Here is a 25,965-nt window from a genome sequence, read left to right on the forward strand (position 1 = left end):
CCTTCTGGATGGTTTGGTGGTAAGGGTTGGGGATTCAGAAGGCGCAGCCCAAGTAGCGGTTAGCACTGTTGCTTCATAGCGCCAGGGCCCCGGGATCGATTCCTGGCTTGGGTCGCTGTCTGTGCGGAGTCTGTACATTCTCCCCGTGTCTGCGTGGGTTTCCTCCGGGCGCTCCGGTTTCCTCCCATAAGTCCTGAAAGACGTGCTGTTAGGCGAATCAGACATTCCGAATTCTCCCTCAGTGTACCCGGAGAGGAGCCAGAATGTGGCGACGAGGGGATTTTCACAGTAACTTCACTGCAGTGTTAATGTAAGCCACTTGTGACAATAATAAAGATTATTATTAATGGTGTACACCTGCAGTGCCTCGTCCCACTCCAAAAAGTGACCAAGTACTTCCCTCTTTTTGTTTGTGTCAATTTCTTGAGTGCAGTTGCTACTTTTCCCTGTTACCTGCAAGCGCGTGATTGGCGGATGAGTAATCCAGTAATATTCTTGTCCAATTTTTTTCCTCCCTCTCTCTCTCTTGTTTGTTACTCTCCCGGCTACACCTGACTATTAGGGAGTGGAGGAAACGGAAGAAACATGGGGATTTGTAGAAATGTACAAGTAGAGACGTTCTGTTGAAGGGACCCGGTTTGCTTGAACCCATTCATCAATCGCTGTCATCGTCGCGCCTGAAACGCCAAGTTTGTAAGTTCCACTGGTTTTGTTTGCTAGTGTGTGGGGTGTGAATAGTTTTTATTTCTGACTCGATTGGGGGGGGGGGGGGGGTGAGAGACGTGCCGAATTACCCCTGTCTTCTCCCCCCCCCCCCCCCCACCCCCACTCTTAGTTAAGAGAAAACAGATTTTTATTTTCAAAACAGTTTTATTCTAAAATTTTTGTTTAATTGAAACGAAAAGGGACGGGTGTTTTTTTTTGGGGGTGGGCGGGGAGAGACGGAGCCAGAGCCAGGTAAACCCTCCAACTAGATTGTCTAGTTTTTCTGAAACCCTCATTAACACTGACTGGGAACATTGTTCTCCTGTCATTGCTAAGCCCCCCCCCCCCCCCCCCCAAGGGAAAATTGGACACATTTGGGTTATATTTCGGCCGGCCTATATTTCGTGAACACCACCCACCCCAAACTCTTCGGCCAGGTTAATTTCAGGCAAAAGGGTGTGTGTATCTTTTTGAGAATTGTCTGAAAGTTGGATTTCATAATTGTGGAGGTTTTGGGGGGCGTGGATTTGCCTGGGCTTGTCTTGAGAAGAATGAGGAGCCTGTGGATCCGCCCCCCCCCCGGTTTATATTTAACCCCCATGGACTCGGCCTCCACTTTTTGTCTTCCGTGTCCTTGTTTTCAACACAGCAGCCGTTCAGCTCCTTTCTTCTTGTTTAGTTGTGTTAATTCATTCTCTTGTTTAGTTGTGTTAAATAGTGTTTGTAATCATTGTGTGTGTGTGTGGTGTTTGGTCATAAAATGATTTTCTGTTTATTAAACAAAAAAGGTATTTTATTTCGAACATGCACGCAACATCTACAAACATGCACAGTCCCATCAGATCACAATTCACAGTTTGTACAGTGGAAATGATTTAAGGAGAAAATTATCTTCTCATTTCACTCACGATTCGTTTAAGACCGAGGAAGGGATTTGGAGTTTGCACATTCTCCCCGTCTTTGCGTGGGTTTCGCCCCCACAACCCAAAAGATGTGCAGGGTAGGTGGATTGGCCACGCTAAATTGCCCCTTAATTGGAAAAGATAATTGGACACGGATTCCCGTACCAGTCTCCCCGAACAGGCGCCGGAATGTGGCGACTAGGGGCTTTTCACAGTAACTTCATTTGAAGCCTACTTGTGACAATAAGCGATTTTCATTTCATTTCGGATGCTCTAAATGTAAAAAAAAAAAAATGTTGAAAATTAAATGCGGGTTTGAGAGTACAATCCGATCAGCCATGATTTTACTGAATGGTGGAGCACGCTCGAGGGGCCGAGTGGCCTACTGCTGCTCCTAATTCATATGTTGGTATCAGAGGAAAACATTTGAAGGGGGTATTATTTTGCAGGGCTATGGAGAAAGAGCAGAGCAACGGGGGCTAATTGGCTGTCTCTCAGAGGAGCACAGGAGTGATGGGCTGAATGGTCTCCGGTACTGTATCGTTCTACGATTCTTCGGCATTGTAAAGTTTACCTGCATTGCTACACTGAGTTGGTGACATTGAGTATTCCAGGATACTTTCACCCGGGATCTCAGTCCGTTTGCCCCATCTTTGCAGGGGAACCCCCCCCCATTCTTGCGTCAGATGCCATTAATCCCCAGGCTGGAAGCAGACAAGGGGGCCTGTCAGCCAACATGCCCCATTGGGAGCCCACCAAGTCAGGAGGTCATAGGTTACCAGACACCTGGGCATAAAATCCAGGTTGACATTCCCTGTCCTGTACTGAGGGGGGAATGCTGCACTGTCAGAGTTGCTGCCTTTCCGATTGGGGCGTTCATCTGAGGACACGCCTCCCCTCGTGGGGTGGGTGGAAACTATCCCCGTGGCCACCATTTCGGAAGAGCCAGGGGTCTTCCCAGGGGCACTTGCGGATATTTACCCCATCCATCGATATCGCAGAATAGCTGGTTGCCACCACGTTGCCATTTTGTGGGATCTTGCTGTGCGTGGATTGGCAGCCAGGATCCCGACACTGCAACAGTGAGCAGGCTTCAAATCGGCTCAGCGATGCTGTAAAAGGGGCGCTTCCGATCAGCACGTTTTCCAGCTGTGGGTCCCTGGACAGTGATCAGGGGCAAAATGGCTGCCGGATTGTTTGCACCGCCCCCACCCCAGCCATAACTGGGGTGCTGAGGCCAACGCCTAAATGTGGACCGGCTGGAAGCGGATGAGTCGGTGCACGACTCCTTCCTGCTGGGCAAACTCCAGCAGCTGGAAAGTACAGGCTTGCACAATTTGACTCTCGCAGTCTGTTCGCAAGGTAGGTCCGCTGTGAAATCTGACAGCCGTCGATTTAACGAGAGGGCGAAGTCCGTCAGCACCACGAGTGGTTTTGTCTGACGTCAGAGCTGAACACAAACGACGCGCTCGTGTGGAGGGGGGGGGGGGGGCGGGGAAAGTGGGCCAAAAAAACAAAATGGGAGCCGAAACACTGCCCAACCAGATAGTAGCCGAGGAGGCGATAGGGTCTTGTCGCTGGGCTCGTAATCCAGAGACCCAGGGTAATGTTCCGGGGATCCGTGTTCAAATCCCACCGTGGCAGCTGGTGAAATTTGAATTCAATAAAAGTCTGGAATTAAAAGTCTTGACGAAGACCATGAAACCACTGTTGATTTGTTGCAAAAACCCATCGGGTTCACTAATGCCCTTGAGGGAAGGAAATGTGCTGTCTTTACCTGGTCTGGCCTACATGTGACTCCAGTCAGCAATGTGGTTGAAAAATAGCCCTGCAAGTCGCTCAGTTCAAGGGCAATTAGGGATGGGCAATAAATGTTGACCCATCCAAATGAATAAAAATAAGAAAAGAGCCTGTTTATTCTTTCTGGGAAAGCTCGCGACATTGGAATTTATAAATAATCCTTATTGTCTTAAGTAGGCTTACATTAACACTGCAATGAAGTTACTGTGAAAATCCCCTAGACGCCACATTCCGGCGCCTGTTCGGGTACACAGAGGGAGAATTCAGAATGTCCAAATTACCTAACAGCACATCATTTGGGACTTTATGGGAGGAAACCGGAGCACCCGGAGGAAACCCGCGCAGACACTGGGAGAACGTGCAGACCCCGCACAGACAGTGACCCAAGTGGGAATCGAACCTGGGACCCTGCCGCAGTGAAGCAACGGTGCTAACCACTGTGCTACCGTGCCGCCCCTTATTTTGTCACAAGCTAATGAGATGGCTTTTGGACATAATTAGTTCACTTATCATTGTAGCGCACCACTTTCAACCCATTGCAACGTGGAAACCATTCTGTACATTGACCTCCCGATGGCCAGTAGAGCTGACCAACCTCAGTCCTAACGTTACCTTATAATAGCTGGAACTTGTGTCTTGCACTCAAGTTTATTTTGTGAAACTAACATTCGAAAGAGGAGCGAGGCAGGCCGTTCAGCCCCTCGAGCCTGCTCTGCCAGGCAATAAGATCGTGAGTGATCTGTTTGTATTCACGTGCCCATTTACCTCCATAACCTTGACCCCCTTGCCTCAAGAAAATCTAATGTTCAGATGAATGTTTTTTTTTTGCTGCACTTTTAACCATCTTCTACACTTCCTGTGAGGCTGTCTCTGATATAGGAAAAGGCTTGCATTTATATAGCACCCTTCACATCCTCAATGCCCTTTGCAGCCAATAAAGCATGTTGAAAGTTATAGCTGTAATGTAGGCAAACGTGGCAGCTAATGTTTGCGCAGCGATCTCCCACAGGCAGCAGCGAGATGATCGACCGAACGGATCATCTGTTTGGTTTGAAGTGAACGTTGGCTGAGGGACAAATGTTGGCCAGGACACCAGAGAGAACTTTCCCTACTCTTCTTCGAAATAGTGGCCATGGGGACCTTTCAAATCCACCCAAGAGGCAAGATCAGGTCTAACATCTGATTCGAAAGGCCTGTTTCCCGAGAGTGCAGAACCCGCTGAGCCTTGATCTTGCATGCTCAAGTCTCTGGAGTAGAGGTTGAATCCACAATTGGAGATGATCGTGGTACCCCCTCTGACCCTGGAATACCAGACACTTCCTTTGCACACTTTAAAGCCCATTTTGAAATTTGTCATTTGCAGCAGGCCCAATTTGCACGCAGAGTGATGCCACGACGCAGCAATGTGACTGTGGCCAGATCTTCGTGATGATGCTTTGGGGAAATATAGTGACCAGCTCACTGGAGCAACCTGCCTTCCTGCTCCGGGGGATCTTTATCATCCAGCAGAGAGAGAGAGAGAGAGAAAGCCAGGTCCTCGGTTTGACATCTCATCTTTTAAAAAATAAATTTAAGAGTACCCAATTATTTTTTTCCAATTGAGGGACAATTTACCGTGGCCAATCCACCTTTCCTGCTCATCTTTGGGTTGTGAGGGCGACACCCACACAAACACTGGGAGAATGTGCAAACATCACACGGACAGTGACCCGGGGCTGGGATCGAACCAGGGACCTCAGCGCCGTGAAGCATTTGTGAAAATGGTGTTGACGTCGGGGGCAGTGAGGATGGGAATTGGGAATAGTTTGGAGGTGTCAGCACTAATGTCAGGCTTAGGTCTAATAGTTTATTTGTGCCAAAAGGTGCAATACCTGTGTCTCTATCAGAGAGAGACTGTGTCAACAGGCACTAGATGAGAGAATGGACTTGCAGCATCTGATTGTTTGACACAAATTTTCAATTACTTTATCCGCCATGTGTTTTAAAAGGATTCTAATTCAGTTGGTATGGATCTCACTGACAGCAGGGGAGGTGCCTGCCCTCAGTAACTGCGTCTGGATAATTGCTTTGTAATGGCCTGTTGGGTTATAACGTCGTCTTTTCAGGGTTGGCGTCACAGCCCCTCTTCCTGTTTTATGTGGGAATATCTGTCTGTTTGCACAGCGAGCGCTGGCGACTGGACTGTCCAAGAAAAAGAAACACCGACCTCTGACTGCACAAAGCAGCTGTGTCAATGGAGATCCGAGAGGGGCATCGCTGTTGAGAACAACAATTAATTGAATTTCCGTAGCGCCATTCACGACCATGGGATTTCGAAGAGGTTTTTATTTTTTTTGGAAGTGCAGTGGCTGTTTGGCTATAGCGAACCCTGGGCTTGAGTCCACGTCCCAGACACTGGACAAGAAATGCAGAAAGAAAAAGAGGGAGGTGTAATTGCACCCTTTCTCTCCCCCACCTCACCATCTGGATTGGCAGATTCATCGCGCCCACCCCTGTAATGTTCTGTCATGCTGCATCACAGTATCTGACTGTCGCTGGGGTAACAATCAGGCAGTAGGGCGGCATGGATGGGCAGTGGTTAGCACTGCTGCTTCACGGCGCTGAGGACCCCGGGTTCGATCCCGGCTCTGGGCCACTGTCTGTGTGGAGTTTGCACATTCTCCCCGTGGGTCTCACCCCCACAACCCAAAGATGTGCAGGTTAGGTGGATTGGCCACCCTGAATTGCCCCTTAATTGGAAAGAAATAATTGGGTACTCTAAATTTTGAGTCAGTACCTCGTCCAATGAGGCAGCCATCATGTGTAGCCCGGATTATCGGCAGGCTGCCTGACTTTGTTACAAGTTGATGGATGGTGACGTTGAGGGCGGTTTATAGCCTGACGTACTGGTGTACTCCTGCCGAATGATGTTTCATAAGTTGATGTACTGGGATAGTCCCTGCGTCGTGGGTCATGCTGAAACTTGTTTGGTGTATGCAATGGGCTGATTCAGACCGTCAGGGCGTGTCCCGAAAGAGTGAGTCTTTCTAAAAGAGTGAGTCTTGCGAAAGATCTCTCTGCTGGATCTCAAAACTTGAAAGGTGTGACGGGAAGGAAACTGGGGTTAGGACATTTTCAGTTTTACTTTCGCATCTGCGCTCTCGGCGTTGCATTAGGACCTCTGGCGATCAGGTGAAGTGAAGAGTTCATGTTTGTAGAAAGGTTCCCCCTCTCATTGGGTGAGGAGCCTTGTTTTTTTCCCCTTTTGATAAGGTGTGTATTGCCCCTTCTTCGATGTGATGTTTAGATGAATATTTATCCATAAACCAAGCTCAATAAAGGAGATGATCTCGTCATTTATCATATTGCTGTTTGTGAGATCTTGCTTTGCACAAATTGGTGGTCATGTTTCTTCCATTACTACGGTGACCGTACCTCAAAAGTGCCTAATTGGCTGGAAAGCACCTTGCGACGTTCTGGGGTCGCAGACGGCATTATAGAAATTGGACTTGTTTTCCTTTGCTCGGCTCCTCTTTGCTTTTGTTTCTTTTCCCCTCCTTCCCTTCATCTCGATTGGGCAGCAGTTGCTGAACAACCCTGAGTGCACTAATAGCTACACTAACAACCATTTTAAGACAATCAGTCGAGTTTGTATTAGGGCTCATTTCTGTTTGCTAGAACCAACACACAGTCATACGCAGGGACTCGTTCTCTGCAAACACGAGGAATATGTCCAAGACTTGAGTCATTTTTGCATTACCCAGGAGCTTGAGGAGCCTAAAGCTCACATTGCTTTCTCCATGGCAACCGCCTCAACCAATCCGAGTTAACCTGCCAACCAATCAGCACCCTTTTTCTTCTGGAGTATAAACTGTTGTGATTGTTTGAAATTTAGCATTCTTGTGTTTGTCCTGACGAGTGCCAGATGAAAAGCTTTGGGACCATTCAAGCTCTGTACTACCCAGTCTCTGGTTTGGAGTTTAGTGCCCTTTGAGACGGTTTTGCCAGCAACTCCATTGTTCTTTAAAGTAAGTCATTACCAATAGGGCAGCATGGTGGCGCAGTGGTTAGTGCTGCTACCTCACGGCGTCGAGGTCCCAGGTTCGATTCCGGCTCTGGGTCACTGTTCATGTGGAGTTTGCACATTCTCCCCGTGTTTGCGTGGGTTTCGCCCCCACAACTCAAAGATGCGCAGGGTAGGAGAATTGGCCACGCTAAATTGCCCCTTAATTGGAAAAAATGAATTGGATACTCCAAATTTATAAAACAAAACAAAACAAAAAAAAAAGCTTTGCCCCTCCCAGGTTAGACAGTCCAACTCGCGCTGTCATTGCTTGTCCTGAATGCAAACTGGAGGAACAACATCTCATCTTCCGGTTAGGCAGGCCTTCCGGTCTCAACATCGAATTCAACAACTTCAGATGATCAGCTCTACCCCACCTCGACGCATTTGTTTTCATCCCATTTCATTTTCACTGTCTTTCACCATTTCTTTCTTTCTTGACTTTCTTAATATATATTTACCCCCCCCCCTTCCCCAACCCCAACTTCTCCTCTTTATTCCCCCTTCTCCTCTCCCCACATCACCATCTGTCACAGTTCAGCCTCTGATAGTTTCTCTGATGTTTGGCCTTTCACGTCTTTTGTCCTCTCTGGGGACTGCCATTAGCACTCTTTCCCCTTGGTTTCTGTGGTTATTAGCACCCGGTTTTCCTGGATTTCTGTGGCTATGACTCATCTTTCATTCTCACTCACAGTATAAATATTTCCCACTTTCTCTGTCTGTTCGCTTTGACAAAGAGTCAAAAACGTTAGCTCTTTTCTCTCCCTACGGACGCTGCCAGACCTGCTGAGATTTTCCAGGTATTTTCTCTTTCGTTGTCCTGAACGAATTGGGAAATAAAAATCAATCCCCAGGCTGCTGTCATGAGCAACCCAAGTGTAAAATGAGGGCATTTAAAAAAAAAAAAAAGCATGTAGTCATTTTAAATTTATCACATGCTTATTAATTATGGGAAAAAAACTGGAGAATAGTTAAGAATCATCTAAAGATTGCGGCGATGAGGGGCGAGGTATAAGATGCAAGGCGCTTAGTAAGTTTAACCAAACTTGGCAACCCAAAGCACATGCTTATTTCCTTGGCACCCAGGTGGAAATTGGGTGCTTGGGTGAAGCACAGCCACGTTTGGATAGCTTTTTCTTTATTCTTTCCTGGGAGGTGGGCATCATTGGCAAGGTCCGCATTTGTTGCCCATCCCTAATTGTCCTTGAACTGAGTGACTTGCTTGGCTGAGTGACTTGCTTGGCCATTTCGGAGTGGCAGCTAAGGGTCAGCCCCGTTGCTTTGGTCTTGAAGTCACACGTGTGGGCCAGACTGGGTCAGGACGGCAGACTTCCTTCCATAGAATAGGACCATAGAATGCCTACAGTGCAGAAGGAGGCCATTCAGCCCATTGCGGCTGCACTGACTCTCTGAAAGAGCACCCCTACCTAGGCCCACTCCCCCACCCTATCCCCATAACCCCACCCAACCTGCACATCTTTGGACTGTGGGAGGAAATCGGAGGAAACCCACGCAGACACGGGGAGAACGTGCAGACTCCGCACAGACAGTCACCTGAGGCTGAATTGAACCTGTGCCCCTGGTGTTGTGAGGCAGCAGTGCTAACCTCTGTGCAGCCGTGCTGCCCTGCCGAAAGGATGTTGGTGAAATAGACGGGTTTTTATAACAATTGACGATTGTTGTGGTGGTCACCATTACTGAGACGAGGTTTATATTGCAGATTTATTGGAGCATTAGCCTGAGCTGCTGGTCCAGCAACATTACAACAACAGCACCATCGCTGGCGACACCCAATTCTTTCAACAACAACAACCTATATTTACATAGCACCTTTAACATAATGAAACTCCTCGCAGGAGCATATTATTTTTTTTAAAAATAAATTTGGATTACCCAATTATTTTTTTCCAATTAAGGGGCAATTTAGCGTGGCCCAGTGCTAACCACTGCGCCACATGCCACCCTCGCAGGAGCATATTATAAACCAAAATATGACGCTCACCCCTGTGCCCGCCGACATAAGGAAATGGTAGGTTAGATGACCAAATCTAAAAAAGAGATCAGTTTGAGGGAGCTTGTTAAAGGAGGGACATGAAATAGAGAGATGGAGATGTGCAGGGAGGAAGTTTCAGAACTTGGGAGCGGTTAAAATCCGGGATGTTGAAGAGGCCATATTTGGGAGGGTTATGGGGATGGGGTGGATTACAGAGGTGGGAGGGGCGCGGCCACGGAGGGATTTGAAAACCAGGATGTGAATTTTCAAGTCCGGACGATGCTCGACTCGGGAGGCACTGTGGGTAAGCGGGCACAGGGGTGATCAGCGAATGGGACTTTCAGCGAGTTAAGATACAGGGCAAAGGGGCTTTTGGATAACCTCAAATTTGTGGAGGATGGAATGTGGGAGAGCAGTTGGAATAGTTAAACCCACAGCCTTTCAGAGAATAGCCCAATCTTCCTCACCAGCAGCAGCTTTGTGTTAACGTGTGTGCCCTCTCTCCCTCTCTCTCTACGCCAGGACCCAGGGTTTCCAGCATGGTTACATATCAGTCACTATGCTTTGTACTTCTGATCTCCGCCCTCGCCCACACCCGCTGGCTGGACGCACGGACACTGACGCAGCAAGGAAATGCTCAAGGTGAAGGTACGTGTTCTGTTTCCCTTCATTTTCTACACCGGTTTCTGAAATAAAATCTTCCAAAAGCATTGGTTTCGCCATTTACTGGTGCCAGGACAATATGGAAAACATTTGAAAGAGCAGGTGGGGTGAGGGAGTTTCCAATAGCTGAGCTCGAGGCTATTAAAGGTAAAAGGCACTCTTAAATCCAGCAGGGAATTTGGGCGAACCTACTTTACCCAGAGAATGGTATGGATGTTGAACCCGTTACCACATGGAGGCAAAGAAGTAGGCCGTTCGGCCCATCGAGTCTGCTCCTCCATTGATTATGGTTACGGCTGATCATCCAACTCAAAAGCCTGTCTCCCCCCCCCCCCCCCCCCCCCGCAACCACCATCACCACCACCACCCCCACCCACACCCCTCCGGTTCTCCCCCCCCCTCCTTCTGAACTCCAGCAAATACCCATAGAATCGCTACTGTGCAGAAGGAGGCCATTCGGCCCATTGAGTCTGCACCAATCTTCCGAAAGAGCAATCTACTGAGGCCCACGCCCCTGCTCTATCGCTGTCACCCCACCTAACCTGCCTATTTTTACACTGTGGGAGGAAACTGGAGCACCCGGAGGAAACCCACCCAGACACCGGGAGAACATACAATCTCCACACAGGCAGTCACCCAAGGCCGGAATTCAACCCGGGTCCCTGATGCCGTGAGGCAGCAGTGCTAACCACTGTGCCTTAGTGCCCCCCACATATAATCCTAACTCCCTCGATCCCTCCCCGTACGCCAGTCCTGCCATCCCAGGAATCGGTCTGGTAAACATTTGCTGCACTTGCTCTAGAGAAAGAACATCCTTTGTCAGATAAGGAGATCAAAGGGCAGCACAGTGGCGCAGTGGGTTAGCCTTGCTGCCTCACGGCACCGAGGTCCCAGGTTCGATCCTGGCTCTGGGTCACTGTCCGTGAGGAGTTTGCACATTCTCCCCGTGTTTGCATGGGTTCCGCCCCCACAACCCAAAGATGTGCAGGGTAGGTGGATTGGCCACGCTAAATTGCCCCTTAATTGGAAATATTGAATTGGGTACTCTAAATTTACAAAAACAAAGATAAGGAGATCGAAAATGCACAGTCTTCGAGCTGTGGCCTCCCCAAGCCCCGTATTATTACAGCAAGACATCCCTGCTCCTGTAATCGAATCAGAGATCATGATTGATCTGATCTGATAAACGTCAATTCCACTTTCCCACCTTATCCCGTTAACCCTCGATACCTTTACTGATTAAAAATCTGTCCTTGAACATACTTAACCACCCAGGATAGATGCGTTGAAGTGGAAGCTGGAATACAGACAGGTGGGACGCGAAGTTAATCAAAGAGGAGATGGGCGGAGATTCGTGGAGCATAAACACCAGCCTGGTCCAGTTTCTAGAATGCCTATTCGGCCCATCGGGTCTGCACCGACCCTCCAAAAGAGCGCCCTCCCAAGGCCAATCCCCTACCTCATCCTTGTATCCCCATCTAACCTATGCACCTTTGGACTGTGGGAGGAAACCGGAGCACCCGGAGGAAACCCACGCAGACACTGGGAGAAGGTGCAAACTCCGCACAGACAAGGCCGGCATTGAACCTGGGTCCCTGGCGCTGTGAGGCAGCAGTGCCAACCACTGTGCCGCCCAGTTAGACCGAATGGCCCGTTTCCATGTGGTAAATTCTGTGGCATTTTTCAACTCTCTCGGCCTAAGATTTCTGCGAATCAAAATGGCGCACCGATCTCGGCAGAAAGCGTTTTGGAGTTATAGAGTTTTTCAAATAGATATTATGTTTGTTTCTCTAATTACATTCAGTGTTCCTGGATCAAAGTCAAGCAGCCGTCTTTTTGAGCCGAAAACTAATGTACAATAGCTGGGATTTTGAATTCATCACCCCGGGAAATCTGGAACGGGAATGCTTCGAGGAAGTATGCAATTACGAGGAAGCTCATGAAATCTTTGAGAATGATAAGAAGACGGTGGGTGTCATATCAGGGGCGAGGGACTATAAAGGTTTTGAAGGGCTGGTTCTTGGGGGGCACAATAGGCCTCGTGCTGCCTGGACAGGGCATTGCATGGTTTCGATGATCAGGCGAGCTCGCATAATTGAGGGCAATTTCCTGCAGGAACCCATCGTCCATTCTTATAGCCGTCAGCTGACCCACCATTGAAGGATTTTGTAGCAGCTGGCCTTGCTTAATGATGGCCCTTTGCTTACAATGCCTGCCGCCAGATGCTGCAAAGTATGCTTTGAATCATGCAGAGGCTCCACCCTCCGCTCTGCCTTGCCGTAAACACCCTTGTCGCTGCCAGCTGCGATGACTTGTCCATCAGGAGAGGTCCGATTTATTTCTCGGCCAGCTTCTGTATCTGGGTGACTGGCCAATAGGGTTGGTCGCAGCCACACGATGCCAGGAACACATCTGATGGGAGTAACGCCGAGAGGGGAATCAAACATCTCGAGGCGTCCTGCAGGAGTGTTAACGGACTGGGAAAAAAGTCAGTCCTGCCTAAAAGATGCAGATAACACAGAATCATAGAATCATCGGGTCTGCACTGACCCTTGGGAAAGAGCACCCCACTTAGGCCCACGCCTCCATCCTATCCCCGTAACCCCACCTAACCTTTTTGACACTAAGGGCAATTTATCAACGCCAATCCAACTAACCTGCACATCTTTGGACTGTGGGAGGAAACCGGAGCACCCGGAGGAAACCCACGCACACACGGGGCGAACGTGCAGACTCCGCACAGACAGTGACCCAAGTCGGGAATTGAACCTGGGACCCTGCCGCTGTAAAGCAACAGTGCTAACCACTGTACTGCCGTGCCGTCCACTATTATAATAATAATCTTTATTAGTGTCACAAGTAGGCTTACATTAACACTGCAATGAAGTTACTGTGAAAATCCCCTCCTCGCCACACTCCGGCGCCGGTTCGGGTACACGGAGGGAGAATTCAGAATGTCCAATTCGCCTAACAAACACGTCTTTCGGGACTTGTGGGAGGAAACCGGAGCACCCGGAGGAAACCCACGTAGACACGGGGAGAACGTGCAGACTCCGCACCGACAGTGACCCAAGCCGGGAATCGAACCCGGGTCCCTGGAGCTGTGAAGTAACAGTGCTAACCACTGTGCTACCGTGCCCCCACGCGCACACGTACACCCTCCACCACCACCATCGGGAACATTCTATCTGAATCTATTCTGTCTAATCCTGTTAGAATTTTGTAAGTTTCTGTTGGAAACATAAAGGTGGGAGGCTTAGGGAGGGATTTGCAAATCTCAAGATCCAGATGACAGTGTTGCCAACTGTGCTAAAATGTATTCCTGGAGGCTTCATCACATGACTCCCCCCCCCCCCCCCCCCCCCGCCATTAGTCAGCCCACACCTCCAGCCTTGTGATGCACTGCCTTCCTATGCCATTCAGATAGCAAAAAAGACTCAGTGCCCCAATTGGAAGATAAGTAGCCTTTCTTCCCATTTTACCCCTGTTAAAGCAAAACGTTCAAAGAAAATGACAACAAAAAAAAGTGAATGTCCAGGTGTTTTTTGTTCTCCAGGGTCACACACGCCGCAGTGTCCTGGAGATTGACCTTCAATTCTTGTAGGCCCCAGGCCAATCCTGAAGGGGTTGGCAACCTTACTGGGTGACCATCACCCCCCGGAACCTCCCCTCCTCCCCCCCCCCCCCCCCCCCCCCCCCGCCCCGCCCCCCCCCCCCCCCTTCCCGGCCGCCCGCCCCCAAATTGCCGAAATACTGACTGTCTGCCCCTCTAGCGAGGTTACATTTGTGGCAGGGTGTCCCTACAGAGGGAGCGAGCGGTATCCATTGGCAGCATTGAGGCCTCCGTGGCCACTGGGCACTGCAGGGTGCCTTATTGACCCTTTTAAAAAATAAATTTAGAGGGCCCAATTATTTCTTTCTCCAATTATTGGCTATTTAGCGTGGCTGATCCACCTAACCGGCACATCTTTTGGGTTGTGGGGGTAAAACCCACACGGACGGTGACCCAGGGCCGGGATTTGAACCCGGATCCTCGGCGCTGCAGTCCCAGTGCTAACCACTGTGCCACATGCTGCCCTCTTATTGACCCTTTTAATCACTTTTTTCCCCATAAATTTAGTGTATCCAATTAATTTTTTTTCCAATTAAGGGGCAATTTAGGGTGGCCAATCCACCTACCCTGCACATCTTTGGGTTGTGGGGGCGAAACCCGCGCAAACACGGGGAGAATGTGCAAACTCCACACGGACAGTGACCCAGAGCCGGGATCGAACCTGGGACCTTGGCGCCGTGAGGCAACAGGGCTAACCCACTGCGCCACCGTGCAGTGGTTAGCACTGCTGCGTCACGGCGCCGAGGACCCGGGTCGATCCCCGCCATGAGTCACTGTCCATGTTGAGTTTGCCCATTCTCTCCAAATCTGTGTGGGTCTCACCCACAACCTCAAGATGTGCAGGTTAGGTGGATTGGCCATGCTAAATTGCTCCTTAACGTGAAAAAAAAAAAAATTGTGTACTCTAAATTTTGTTTTAAAGTTTCATTTGGGATTTATTTCTGTTTAAGGCAGTGTCCTTTAAGGGGCTGCCCCTTCTACTTTGCCCCTCAGTTTATTTAATTTAATTTATTTGGTTTCGCACAAATAGTTGACACATCAACACAGGAGACGTGTACCCCCTCTAGAGCAAGCCTGACATGATCAGATACTCGGTTTAATAGATCTCGAGAGATTCTGGATTTTTGTTTTTAAAAAGGGAGACTTGAGTTTTTTAAAAAGCATCTTCCAAAACTTCCAGACACCCCACAGCAGTTCACAGCCAATGAAGTACTTAAATAAATGTTTATTAGTGTCACAAATAGGTTTGCATTAAAACTGCAATGAAGTGACTGTGAAAAGCCCCTAGTCGCCACACACCGGAGCCTGTTCGGGTACATGGAGGGAGAATTCAGAATGTCCAATTCACCTAACAAGCATGTCTTTCGGGATTCTGGGAGGAAACTGGAGCACCCGAAGGAAAGCCACACAGACACTGGGAGAACGTGTAGACTCCGCACAGACAGTGACCCAAGTCAGGAATCGAACCTGGGACCCTGGAGCGGTGAAGCAACAGTGCTAACCACTGTGCTACCATGCTTCGAGGTGTCACTTGTAATGTACGAAATGTGACTGTCAATTAACTCCCAGTTCTTCTTCGGAATAATGTGTGGGATCTTCTACAATCACTCAAGGGGATAAACGGGGTCTCAGTTTAATATTGCGTTATTTTATTATTAAAATTTACTCTTCTTTTTTTTTTCCAGCGTGACTTTTGGAAAAAATACTTGCAGGACCAGAAACCGGGTAAGCAGCAGCAGGGTGGCACAGTGGTCGGCACTGCTGCTTCACTGCGCCAGGGTTCGATTCCCGGCTTGGGTCACTGTCTGTGCGGAGTCTGCACGTTCTCCCCGTGTCCGCGTGGATTTCCTCCCTGGTGCTCTGGTTTCCTCCCACAGTCCAAAGATGTGCAGGTTAGGCGGATTGGCCAAGTCTGTTCTGATTGGTGGCGACATTGCCAGGGAGCATACATGAGGAACCTATTGTCCCCGATGCTTTTGTCCAATTCTTTAAACAAAAGGCACAATGCCGGGACATGTTCCTTTTCCTTGCAAAGGCCAGCTCCCTGTGTATGAATCTATGTAGCATTTACATGATTAAAAGCTTGGACAGCGTGTCTCTAGTTTTCAGTGATTGAACATGGTCCAGGACACCAGGGGACCATCTCCCCTCTCTTCATCACAATAGTACCACAGGTTTAGTTGCATCCACATGAGAGGGAAGATGAGGCTTCCGTGCAACATCTCGCTGGGATGATGACACCTCTGACCATGCAGCACTCCTCAGTACTGCAAGGGAAGTGCTCGGAAGTGTCTGGAGTGGGACTTCTGATTCGGAGGCGAGAATGCTATCCATTGAGGAACAGCTGGGGAAAAGTATCGCCTTTTCTAATCAATTTCTGCAATGCCCCTCCTTCACATTTGTTTTTCTTTTTCTTATAAATTTAGAGTGCCCAATTCATTTCTTCCAATTAAGGGGCAATTTAGCGTGGCCAATCCACCTAGCCTGCACATCTTTGGGTTGTGGGGGCGAAACCCATGCAAACACGGGGAGAATGTGCAAACTCCACAAGGGACAGTGACCCAGAGCCGGGATCGAACCCGGGACCTCGGCGCCGTGAAGCAACAGGGCTAACCCACTGCGCCACCGTGCTGCCCTCCTTCCCTTCACATGACGGTGTCTTTGATGTGGTTCCTCGTGGTTTTATATTATTACAATTAGAAAGTGCTTGTGTCATTGTTCTGTGAAATTTGTGCCCCTTTTGACGCGAGTCTCGGGTGCCTGGATTCCACTCTTCTCTCCCACTCCTGGTCAGACTTTGAGATATTCTTTGGGATTTACCATTTGTTGCCTGTCCTAATAGCCCCTGAACTGCTCGGCCATTTCAGAGGGCAGTTAAGAGGCTCCCGAATTGCGGTGAGTCTGGAGCCACATATAGGCCAGACCGGGTAAGGATGGCAGATTTCTTTCCCCAAAGAACATTAGTGAACCAGATCGATTTTTACGACATTCAAAGATAGTTTAATTATCACCGTTACTGATTTCCAGATTTATTAATTGAATTTAAATTCCTCGAGCTGCAATGGTGGGACTTGAACCCATGTCCCCAGAGCCTTTAAATTGTTAGTTTTTTTTGTCATTATTCTTTCACGGGACATAGGCGTCCCAGGCAAGGCCAGCATTTGTTGCCCATCCCTAATTGCCCTTGAACTGAGTGGCATTTTTTTTTAAGAGTCAACCAAAGGGGCAGCACGGTAGCACAGTGGTTAGCACAATTGCTTCACAGCTCCAGGGTCCCAGGTTCGATTCCCGGCTTGGGTCACTGTCTGTGCGGAGTCTGCACGTTCTCCCCGTGTGTGCGTGGGTTTCCTCCCACAGTCCAAAGATGCGCAGGTTAAATGGATTGGCCACGCTAAATTGCCCGGAGTGTCCAAAATTGCCCTTAGTGTTGGGTTATGGGGATAGGGTGGAGGTGTGCGGTTGGGTAGGGTGCTCTTTCCAAGAGCTGGTGCACACTCGATGGGCCGAATGGCCTCATTCTGCACTGTAAATTCTATATTGCTGTGGGTCTGGAGTCACATGTAGGCCAGGCCAGGTAAGGATGGCAGATTTCCTTCCCTAAAGGATATTAGCGAAACAGATGCATTTATAATGACAATTAACAATGGTTTCATGGTCATCATTAGACTTCTAATTCCAGATTCCTTTTTTTAAATCAAATTCAAATTTCGCCATCTGCTGTGGCGGGATTTGAACTCGGGGCCCCAGAGCATTACCCTGGGCACCTGGATTGCGAGTCCAGTGACGATGCCACTGTTGTCCCCTGAATTGCGAATGTCCAGACTGAGTGTGTCTTCTCTGTTCCTCAGGGGGCCCTACCGCCCACAAGTTCGATGTGGCCGGGCTGGTTGCGGGCCTGATTGGTGGGTTCATCCTCTTGATCCTCGTCGGACTGCTTGTTGTCTACTTCTGCAAGCAGAGGGGAAAGAGAGCGGACAGGTTGGTATGAGGGAGGGGGGGACTTCAAACCCGGGGCAGAGTGGGCGAGTCTGGGGCTGACACATTGTGGCAGTCTACACGCACTGGGAGGGGAGGGTCATAGTCACTCACGGGGTGGAAGGAAGCCATTCGGCCCATCAACTCTGCACCGGCCCTCTGAAAGAGACCCCATTCCAGTATCCCCACTGAGGGCAATGTAGCGGGGGCCAATCCACCTAACCTGCACATCTTTGGACTGTGGGAGGAAACCGGAGCACCCGGAGGAAACCCACACAGACACGGGGAGAACTCCACACAGACTGTCACCCGAGGCAGGAATCGAACCGGGGACCCTGGTGCTGTGAGGCAGCAGTGCCGCCATTCTGCCCATCGTGTCCATTTTGGCTCCCTGCACGGCAATCCAGTCAGCCCCACTCCCCCGCTCTCTCTCTGTAGCCTCGCACCTTTATTTCCTTCCAAATGCCCATCTATTTTCCTTTTGAATTCATTGCCACCACTCTCATAGGCGTCGAATTCCATGTCATTGTCACGCATCACTTGCTAATGGGTGGCACAGTGGTTAGCACTGCTGCCTCACAGTATCAGGGATCTGGGTTTGATTCCGGCCTTGGGTGACCGTCTGTGTGGCATTCGCACGTTCTCTCCGCGTCCGTGTGGATTTCCACCCATAGTCCAAAGATGTGCAGGTTAGGTAGGGTTGTGTGGATAGCGCTGGGGAGTGGGCCTAGTTGGGGTGCTCTTTCAGGTGGTCAGTGCAGACTCGATGGGATGAATGGCCTCCTTCTGCACTGCAGAGATTCTATTACTTTTTTTTAAAATTCTTCCTCTCATTGCCCCTTCATCCATTTCCCCAAATCACAAATCCGTGTCCCCCTAGTCCTGGTGCAGTCAGCAAATGGCAAGAGTGTATGCCTGATCTAAACCTGTCATAATCTTGTACACCTCGATCAAACACTCCCCTCAGTCTCCTCCAAGCTCATGTCCTGTCACCGTTTTTATTTAGAAATTGACAGTACCCAATTATTTTTTTCCAATTAAGGGGCAATTTAGCGTGGCCAATCCACCTACCCTGCACATCTTTTGGGTTGTGGGGGTGAGACCCACACAGACGCGGGGAGAATGTGCAAACTCCACACGGACAGTGACCCGGGGCCGGGATCGAACCCGGGTCCCTGGCATTGTGAGGCAGCAGTGCCACTGTGCCCCCTCCCAAAAGGGGCATTAGTGAACCAGATGGTTTTTTAATGACAATTGTTGATGGTTGAATTTAAATTCCACCAGCTGCCGTGGGGGGATTTGAACCTGTGTACCCAGGGCATTAGCCGGGCCTCCGGATGACCAACCCAGTGACATAACTACTCTGCTACCACCTTCCCCCTATAGTAGGACCTCTGCTAACTGAGGGGGAACCATCCTGATGCAGTTACAAGTTTGAGTTCTCCTTTTACCGTGGTTGCCAACCTGGCCAAGGATTGGTTAAATAAGCTGATTGCAGGTGATGTATTCCGAAGGGAGGTGGAATCGGTGGTCCAAGCAATAGGGGGGGGGGGGGGGGCAAGTATGTTGGAGAGTGGGCGAAGCGGGGGTGGGGGGTCATGCTTCCCACCACAGTCCGGCAACCTGCCAACACTGCGCGGGTGAGAAATGGCTTCTGGGGTTACCTACTAGGACATCTTTGTACCCCTCCCTCCCTGGCCAAGAGAGGTCGGGAGAGAAAATCCGGTGTGTGTGGGGGGGGGGGGGGGGGAGCACGCATGAGTTTATTGAAAACCCAAAATGGAACAGTGAGGGGGAAAAGTGTCTCCTCGGATAGGTTTTCTCCCCCTCCTGTTTCTCATCTTGTTCAATTGCCTTCCAGGCCGCCTGTGTATCGAGGTCGAGGCCCAGCCTCAGTCAGCCGATCAGTCAGCCCGCCGAATGAAGAGGTGCCCCTGACGAATCTGACGACCGACGCTCCAGGACTTCCCTCGTACGAAGAGGCATTGACGAGATCAGGGCATCACGATGCCTCTCCCCCGCCATACGCTGGGTTTGTACATTCAGGCGTCGCTCGCTCTTGAAGTTCTCGCTCGCAACTAATCTTTGTCTCTTTAAGTCAAATAAGTAAATTCCAAGATCCTCCGTGTTAAATGAGGGTGGCACCTGGGCATCAATTGTGCGGTTGCCAGCTCTTGCTGGGCCTATCCCTGGAAGTGATGTCACACGGCCTCCTCGCCTCCACCTCCACATTTGCGCCATTGCTGGCCAGACATGCCCATCATCGTGATGCCCCAGTTTCCCACAGCCAATCAGAAAGTGGACAGATACTTCATTGCCTTATTGGGTAAATTTAAACCTTATAGAACCCGTCTCGGATATTTTTATTGGTGATGCAGAGTGTGTGAAGAAAGGAAATCTGAACACCTTCTATTTTGTCCCCCGGGGGGTTGCAAGCCACCCCACAAGGATGTTTTCGAGGACGCTCGGGCAACTCTAGCTGTTTTAGTTCCTTGATTAGCAGTATGTTGCCATGGCAATTGGTCAGGAAAAGCCTGAGGCCTTGACCCCGATGACCTTTTTTTGCTGGGAGATATTTGTCGATGTCAGGTGAGGTTGGCTGTGATGCCCCCTGCTGGCTGAGCTGGAGAATGACGAGGCACTGGAGAGGAGAATGAGAGGCACTGGAGAATGAACGAGGAGAGTTAGTCCCAACAGCAATCGCTGCCCTCCGACAAGGTAGGGCGTTGTGCGACCTCTGACCCTGACAGAGGATCCATTTGACAATCTTGGAGAGACTGCAAGGGCATTAAGTTTCTGTAATTATTTATGAGTGGGTTATTTGTTCCTGTGTACACTCTCTGCCACTAACATTGGTACAGTGTGCCTGATACGGTTGAGTATAAGCCATGGCTTAGCTGTGAGCATGGGGTTATGACGTTCTGACTCCCAAGTCCCACTCCAGGGCTTCAGCACAAAAATCAGGACGACAGTACTGAGAGGAGAGTGCTGCATTGTCAGAGGCGCTGTTTCTTTTGAAGCGACAAACCATTGACCATGCCTGCTCTGGCAGATGTAAATGATCATATGGCACTATTTCAGAGACGAGCAGGGGTGAGGGGGGGATTATCCCAGGCTCCCTGGGCAATATTTACCCCTCAATCGACATCCTTTAACCTGGTATGACTTCAGTACTGTTAATGGGATCTTGCTGTGTGCCTGTTGGCTGCTGCATTTCCCGCATTGTCGCAGCAACCACACTTTCAAAGTATCTCATTGGCTGTGAAGGATTTTGAGATGTGGAAGGTGCTATGTGCCGGCAAATCCTTTCCTTTTATTTCAAAGTTTAGGATTGGGGGTCCCTTGGGTGTGTCTCAGGTTTATGGCAGGTGTTCCCTGGGACAGTGTCAATATTTAGTCATGGTTTGGGGTGGGGTGGGCTGGGCTGTGTTCCCAGTAGCATGTCGATATTTGCAGGGTGAGATCTTGGGTGGGTGTTCGTATATCTGCGGGCTGGGGTTTGTGGGAGGGGGTGGAAGATGCTTATAAGGGACAAGACAATGACCATCTCCTATCCCTTCCCTTCCTCTCTGCAGTGGATCAACACGTGAGGCAAGGCCAAGATGAAAATTGGGCCGCTTACCATGTGCATTGACGAGCTGTGGATGAAGTCTCGCAACTTGGAGAAGGGGGACGGAGCTACCGGACAGTATTTTGAGGATCGTAAAATAAGTGAAGATGATTTAAAGGAAAAAGAAAACCCTCGAGTATATCGGATCACATTCTTCCAGAGAATCTTCACGAACCAACAGCTCTTCTGCAATCACCAGTTTAAATTATAGTTCATCCCTTCTTCTTCTTTGTTTCACTTTGTAAATAATTTGAGGTTGCAAATCGATGCCAATTGACGTTTACTGTTAGAATATTTCTCGGCAGGGGTAGCACGGCGGCACAGTGGTTAGCATGGCTGCCTCGCAGCGCTGAGGACCCGGGTTCGAATCCCGGCCTTGGGTCACTGTCCATGTGGAGTTTGCACATTCTCCCCGTGCCTGCCTGGGTTTCACCCACAACCCAAAGATGCGCAGGGTAGGTGGATTGGCCCCGCTAAATTGCCCCTTAATTGGAAAAAATGAATTGGGTACTCTAAATTTATTTAAAGAACAAGAAAAAAAGAATATTTCGCGGCAGAGGGTCAGAAATGTACCACCGCTGTTGCACCATTCTGCCGACTGAACCTTCCCAACACTTGCCCGAAATTGCATCCCTCTGGCTGTCTGGTCTCAGTCAAGAGGTGTCTGTAGGGGAGCTACCTTTGGACTAGATCCTCACCCTGCCGCCCACCCCCGGCATCATCATCATCCCCAAACTCAAGGTTGAGAGGGGGGGGGGTGTACTTGGGATGGGTGGTGATGGACTTGGGTCAAGTGCGCTGCCCTGTTGGCTGGCAACATACAATTGGGTTACTTTCCCTGGGGCAGTAAGGATCTCCAAAGAGGTATTGGGGTTGGTGGTGGGGGGGGAACTGGATGCGATGGTAGAGACATTCATCATTGTGGTTGCTGAATGGTTAACGTGAGACCAGGTTCATCTCCAGCCCCACTTCCTCAAAGCTGCCCCCCACCCCCCCTCTCCTCTCAACCCATCCCCCCTCAGCTGGAGGTGTACAGCAACCAACCCCAGTTAAAGCCTCCTCTGCCCCATCTATTGCAACCAAGATATTGCTGAAAAGAGAGACATGTTGGCAATTCGCCAATTGGGCAGCATTTGCTGAACGACCCTGAGTGCGCTAATAGCTACACTAACAACCATGTTGAGATATAAGAGTCACACTCGTAACGTGGCTTATTTACACTCATTTGAAATGACATGCATTCATCCACAAGGACCCATTCTCTGCAAACAAAAGTAATATGTCCAAGCCTTACACCTTTGAATTACCCGGGAGATTGAAGAGTCTATTATTTCCCATTGCTTTCTCCATGGCAACGCCATATAAACTGTGCTCGGACACTTCTTCCCAGGGGCTCATTACAAGTGGCAGAGGCCTGGAATAGGGTATCAGGACTGAGCTGTTGGTTGAGCAGTGGGGATAGGTAGAGGGGAGCAGAGAGGATGGACCCGGGATCTCTTAAGAGAATGACTAGTGCAAGACTGGTTTTGCTGTATTTGAAGCAAAGTGCTGCTTAGTGCCTTTGTATTGACACTGCCAGATCCAGTAAGTATCTACTTAGACACTCCGTAGAAGGTAGTAATAGCCATTGAGGAAAAATTATAATGTGTCCTCTCTCGTTAATGCTAGATATCGTGTCAGTGACTTGGGGAGGGGCAGAGAATTGCCCAGTGAGATGTTGTGTATGCCACAGGCCCCTGTTTAGGCCCCTGGACCTCGATGTTAAGCCTGAAACATGGGCCTCATGAGTGAGGTGGAACTGTATCCCAGCAGGAGGTAACTGATGGTGGGGCAGCTACAATTCCACGCGGCAGCCTCTCATTCAAACCGGGCCGAGGTGGGTGAGAAATTGGCCAGTATTGCTGCACCCGCTGAGGGAAATGCATATTCGTGGATGTGAGGCCAGAATGTGGAATTGGTTGTGACCCTCGTGTTGCCAACTCTGATTAACCCCCCCCCCCCCCCCCCCCCCCTCAGTGAAATACCTCTTCCCCCATACCTGCCACCTCTCCCCGACACCTGCCATTGCCAAAAACCTCAACCCACTGTGCCACAAGACCCTTCGATCGCCTGAATGGCTAAATGAAATAGCGATACCTCGCTCACAAGTAAATGATGACCCCCGGGTATCGCACTAGAGGCTGCTGGTCTTTTTGGAACTGTACCTGATGTGTCGCCACCGACTTTTAGACAAGGGGAGGTGGTCATTTAAGAAGACGAGGATTCAATAGGGATCATGAACCCCCCCCGGACCCAAAACTGCACCTAACACAAAGCGAAGCGACCACTTTAATGGGACCTGTCCCCAATTTTAAACGGCTGAAATTTTACGGATTCAAGATTTCTGAGCCTGTAAGTGAACAATCTCGCATGCTGACCGAAAATGAGTGAGTAGCACTCTCCCGGCCAAGATCCCCACAGACAGCTTGACTAATCAGACCTAATCCCGGAACTACTGAGAGGGAGAAACCAGCAACGTCTGTACCCGACTGAATAAAACTTTGGAGGGTTGTTTGGGGGGGGGGGGGGGGGGGGGGGGGGTGGCGGACAGGGTATGGAGAAGAACGGGACGGAAATTGTGGAGGGAAGGGGCCTCGATCTTCAATGTTTGCAGTACCCATGGCAACCCCCAGGCCTCGACTTCTGACAGCACCTAGACCTTGCCAATAGATTGAACAAAGATGCAGGAGGGATTGTCAGGACTTGGACCCAGTGAAGGAATTGCACATTTTTCTAGAAATACTCCTCAAATCAGATTGGTGGTTGTGGGGGGGAGAGAATGGGCGAGGGATATTACAGCTCATTTAAAGAAGGCAGTTTGGGGGTTTATGCTGTCGTTCTAATTCCTATCTTCAGAGGGTGGGTTTCAAAGACACTGGCTCGGTGGTGGGCTTGGCTAGGTGGGCAGAGCGGGTGGCGGTGATGGTGGGGGGGGGGGGGGGGTTTAGGGGGCAAGGCCGCAGCTTATTAAAACTTCTGTAAACCCTGCAAGTTATTTGGAAGTCCTCAATTTTAACAAGGCAGTGTGTGATTCTCATACGTCCACTGTCTTGCTTTTTTTGGGAAGGGCGGGGGAGATGGAGAAACACTAAGAGATCAAATGTCTTAGGCAGTGGAACCAAGGCTGCAAAGTAACATGAGAGGGAAACCCCCCCCCCCCCCCCCCTCCCCCTTACAGGCAACGAGGGGTAAAATCTAGAACATTTTAAACCATTCACAACATGTCAGTAAAGATACTTCCCTTCCGATTTCTACTTCCTGTCTGGCTATCCTGAGTCAGCCTGGGGTTGTGTCTCGCTCACTGTGGCTAGGACCTTGGGTTGCTGCCTTTATTGAAGGCTCTGGAGCTGGCTGGCTGAGATCTATGGGAAGCAGGGATGGGGGGGGTAAGGTGTTAAATCAGTGCCTCCATCAATGAGCCTTGTAACCGTGTTGAGGCATACAAATTGGAGGTGTTGGGCTGTGTACGCAGTCTATGCCAAGTTAGCTGACCTCTGTCATGCTAGCAATTGGGATGACACAGTTGACCTCCGGACCCTGGGGGTTAGGCTGAAGGGAAGGTCAGTTAGGTGTCTTTGATGGACAGAGCAGTACGGTGGCGCAGTGGTTAGCACTGCTGCCTCACAGCACCGAGGATCACCTAGCCACAGTCATTGTCCGTGTGGAGTTTGCACATTCTCCCCGTGTCTGCGAGGATGTGCAGGGTAGGTAGCTAAATTTAAAAACAAAAGGCCTCTTTGATGGATTTAAGGGGCGGTGAGGTAGATGCCTGTGGGAGGGTAAATCAGCCAGGTTTCAGAATTCTAAACATCTTTCATTGACCCTGGGGCAGCACGCGGCGCAGTGGTTAGCACTGATGTCTCACGCCGCCAAGCACCCGGGTTCAATCCCGGGTTTGTGTGGAGTTTGCACATTCTCCCTGTGTCTGCGTGGGTCTCACCCCCCCCCCCCCTCCCCTGGACAATCCAAAAGGATGTGCAGGGGAGGTGAATTGGCCAGGCTAAATTGCCTCTTAATTGGAAAAAAAATAATTGGGTACTCTAAATTTCTTGAAAAAAATCTTCCATTGACGCCTTGATGAATAGGACTGCGTGGGCATCAAGCTCTGGTTTTGTCGCAACCCTGATTCTAGGCTTGCGCTCATTCAGAGCTATCCAATGCCCATGAAACCGTACCCCAGCAAGACTCAATGTGGGGGGGGGGAGAGGAGAGAGGAATTTTAATTTGATACATTGAGATACTGGCTGGATGGACTATATCACTTACCTCTCACCTCCTTTCTGAATTTACTGTCCCCAGAGGGGAAAGGCAAAGGAACCAACATTTTACCTGGGTGTGTCTCCACACACCCCACCCCAAGGCCGCTATGTCCTTGGGAGAGGAGGGAAGAGAATTATGGTGGGTGTGCAAGAATATGGAAACAAATGAAATAAATTCCGAGTAAGGCTTTCCTGCGAAGCTAGGTCTCTGTACAAAAACAGAACCACTTTGCCTTGTACTAGTTGTCACTTTAGTATTTTATGTGCTTAATATATTTTATATATATATATAGTTCTGTAAGAGCTCTGTAATAAAATGTCTTTTATCTTCACTTCTTTTGTTTAATAAACTCTTCAAACAATA

The 25,965-nt window shown here is 49.6% G+C and overlaps 1 protein-coding gene across 1 annotated transcript; it reads left to right on the forward strand.

The window, feature by feature from the left end:
• Window positions 1–519: 519 nt before the first annotated feature.
• On the forward strand, window positions 520–25,965 carry prrg2 (proline rich Gla (G-carboxyglutamic acid) 2). The gene is made up of 7 exons (XM_072492253.1): window positions 520–693; window positions 9,965–10,090; window positions 11,910–12,073; window positions 15,404–15,443; window positions 17,567–17,696; window positions 19,555–19,725; window positions 21,269–25,965. Exons 2-7 carry the CDS (start codon window positions 9,982–9,984, stop codon window positions 21,297–21,299), a joined length of 645 nt encoding a protein of 214 aa, XP_072348354.1. The 5' UTR covers window positions 520–693; window positions 9,965–9,981; the 3' UTR covers window positions 21,300–25,965.

Source organism: Scyliorhinus torazame, chromosome 29 (assembly GCF_047496885.1).
Source record: "Scyliorhinus torazame isolate Kashiwa2021f chromosome 29, sScyTor2.1, whole genome shotgun sequence".
Classification (NCBI taxonomy): domain Eukaryota; kingdom Metazoa; phylum Chordata; class Chondrichthyes; order Carcharhiniformes; family Scyliorhinidae; genus Scyliorhinus; species Scyliorhinus torazame.

Excerpts from the sequence above, each read along its gene's own strand:
- prrg2 (XM_072492253.1), top strand. The coding sequence starts at position 9,982 with ATGGTTACATATCAGTCACTATGCTTTGTACTTCTGATCTCCGCCCTC. Across the intron at positions 15,444-17,566 it reads CTTGCAGGACCAGAAACCGG|GGGGCCCTACCGCCCACAAG; the intron begins GTAAGCAGCAGC and ends TCTGTTCCTCAG. Across the intron at positions 19,726-21,268 it reads TCTCCCCCGCCATACGCTGG|TGGATCAACACGTGAGGCAA; the intron begins GTTTGTACATTC and ends TCCTCTCTGCAG.